This window comes from Otolemur garnettii, unplaced genomic scaffold, assembly GCF_000181295.1.
Source record: "Otolemur garnettii isolate 467f Iridium unplaced genomic scaffold, OtoGar3 scaffold00002, whole genome shotgun sequence".
Taxonomy (NCBI): domain Eukaryota; kingdom Metazoa; phylum Chordata; class Mammalia; order Primates; family Galagidae; genus Otolemur; species Otolemur garnettii.
The window spans coordinates 33,993,014-33,995,582 of NW_003852397.1; the positions used below are offsets into that span (position 1 = coordinate 33,993,014).

The following is a 2,569-nucleotide window of genomic DNA, read 5'->3' on the forward strand; positions in this document are numbered from 1 at the left end:
AAAGGAAATATAATAGGCTTTAAAAAACAAAAATAAAAATTTACTCTATAACAAATAACTAATATTTCAATGTTTTTACAAAAACAATTTCTTTCAGATACTCTGATTAACCTTTAAGTGACATAAAAAAAGTTTCAGCATTCTTTAATACCAATATTGTGCACAATTTAAGACAGCTATTGAGTTTAGCCTTTCATGGAAAAAAATTTATAAAAAGTAGAACAGTAACTCACTGAGAAGCTTATGTACCTAGTAAAGTTTAGTTTGTTTTGGATTCTTTAAAAAAAATTAGGCCCTGTACCTAGTAAAGTTTAGTTTGTCTTGGATTCTTAAAAAAAATTAGGCCCAGAATTTATTTATCCTAATTACCATCCCAAGCAAATAGGATACGTATGTGTGGATACTAGATAAAGGATAAAATATTTTGAATAAACGTTAAGACCCACTGATTGGACTGTTTGCTTAGAACATGTTTTACTGGGTTTAGACAAGGAAGACTTCAATAAAGCTAACTATATATTGAGTTCCACTGATTAAAAATGCAGTTTTAAAAATTCTGCTTTTGTGGTAAATTTCTAGGCAAAACATAAATAGTAAGAACAAAACTACAGATATCATACTGTTCCTAAAATTATTTGTTGGAGAAGTGCAATGCTTGTATTCAAACTATCAAAATTCTGACCTTTCAAAATAGGTTTTTAAAAATAATTTTTGAAAATCAGTATTTGCTTTTTAAACTCTTAAAATGTCAATTTCAATTAAAAAATTCTTGCAGATTAATCTTAAAGTTATTCCTTTCAGTCTCAATTATTTTTCTTATTTTCAACTATATATTTAACACAAAACTAGTTTCTAAATAAACATCTAATGAACAGTTTCAATTTAAGATAAAACTAGACAATCTAATAATATAACATAAAGTCTGAGTGTGATTTATCAAAATTCAGAATTAAATTTCTATTTCTATAATAGTGAAAAACTATCATCCTCTTAATATTCAAAACCCAGCAATGTTGCTTGAGACTAGAAAGTTGTAGAGAGGATCAAACAGATTTAAGCATTGCCCGGCTTCTTCTAAAGTGATGCACTCTTTTATCCTAGAAAAGATAAAAATAGTACTTTTTACTTCATTGAAAATTTTTATTCATCAAGAATTTCCTATTATCATTCTGACCTAAATGGAGATACAAAAAATTTGAAAGCAATTATTTTGGGTTTAAATTTTATATATAATTAAAAAGGCAATTTTTTTTTTTTTTTTTGGAGGCAGGGTCTTGATCTGTTACCTGGGCTGGAGTGCAATGACATCACCAAAGCTCACTGCAATCTCAAACTGCTAGGCTCAAACAATCCTCCTGTCTTAAGACTTCCATGAAGCTTAGACTGCAGATGTCACCATTCCAGCTAATTCTGGGAAGTACTCTTTGACTTTGGGATAACGAATATACCAAAACAGCTAGTTTTATGCAATAGTTTAGTAAAAAAAGAAATTCCAGAAAATTCAGAAATGGAAGACTTAGAATCAGTATCATTTCATGTTATTCTTAATGATTTGGCAGTGTTGGCGCAAAGATAGGTGGAAAAGGTACATGATTTTATAAGTATTATTTCTAAATCAAATTGCATGACAGAAATCAGAGCTTGAGAACGGCACTCCAATCAGAAACCTATGTTTTTACATGGAAAGATACAAGTTTCAGCATACTTAAATGCATATCCTTAACCTGTGAAGATATATCATTCTTCAGAAAATGAAGAGAAAAAAATTAAATATATGCAAAATTTTCTTTTCACTCTATGTTGCCTACAGATATGCATATAGAAGGAAGTTAGGCCTTTCAAAGAAGAATGGGACAGAGTAAACCAGTAATAACATAATAGTATTTTCTTCTCTTCAGTTAGCTTAACTGAGTTCTTTTCCTAGGTATTAAATTCAGTTGTCATACAAAAAAGAGTTAAGTTCTGGAAGTTATGTAATCTGTCAGAGGGTAATATTTAGGTAGAATCCTAGAAAAGTGGTCACAAATTTACAAAACTTTACAGATCTGATAGGAAATCAGAATATAAAGAGACTGAAACTAAGACAACAAAAAGTAGAATTTGCCATGGAAACGTAAATGTATTCGTATTCAATCAAAACAACATACAGCCAATCAAAATGGGTCTAGAAAAAAAAATGGGTCTAGATACTAGACAAATGCAGGACGCCAATTTCTGACTCCTATTCCAGAGGAGCAGAAAGCTTTGGGAGTTCAAAGTAAGCCTTTTATCTAACATCAGGTGAAAATCAAGTATAAAGACTATTTTCGGTTTTGCAAACACATCATTTAAGGACTACCTATTTAACCTTCAGAACTTTTGACAAGATGAGGCTGTCATGTAACCTCAGTTCTTTTCTTTCTAAATCATACTGACAATGTAGAATAAAAAAACAAGAAAACAAATGTCAACTTAAAAAAAGTTTACTCCATACTACAATGATGTTAAAAATGTGATCCTGCTATGAGTCTACCCTTCTGCATTATACCGTTCTCCTTAATATACATTTTTTTTTCTTTTTTTTTTTTTT

At 29.7% G+C, this 2,569-nt stretch overlaps 1 protein-coding gene across 1 annotated transcript in view; it reads right to left on the bottom strand.

Annotated features, from left to right (window-relative positions):
• Positions 1-529: 529 nt before the first annotated feature.
• The window catches only part of DAZL (deleted in azoospermia like), a 16,537-nt gene continuing 14,497 nt past the window's right edge, over positions 530-2,569 (bottom strand). Inside the window, exon 11 of the mRNA XM_023512688.1 lies at positions 530-1,097. Within this exon, the coding sequence (XP_023368456.1) occupies positions 1,044-1,097 (54 nt within the window). The 3' untranslated portion in view covers positions 530-1,043. The remainder of the gene's footprint in view (positions 1,098-2,569) is intronic.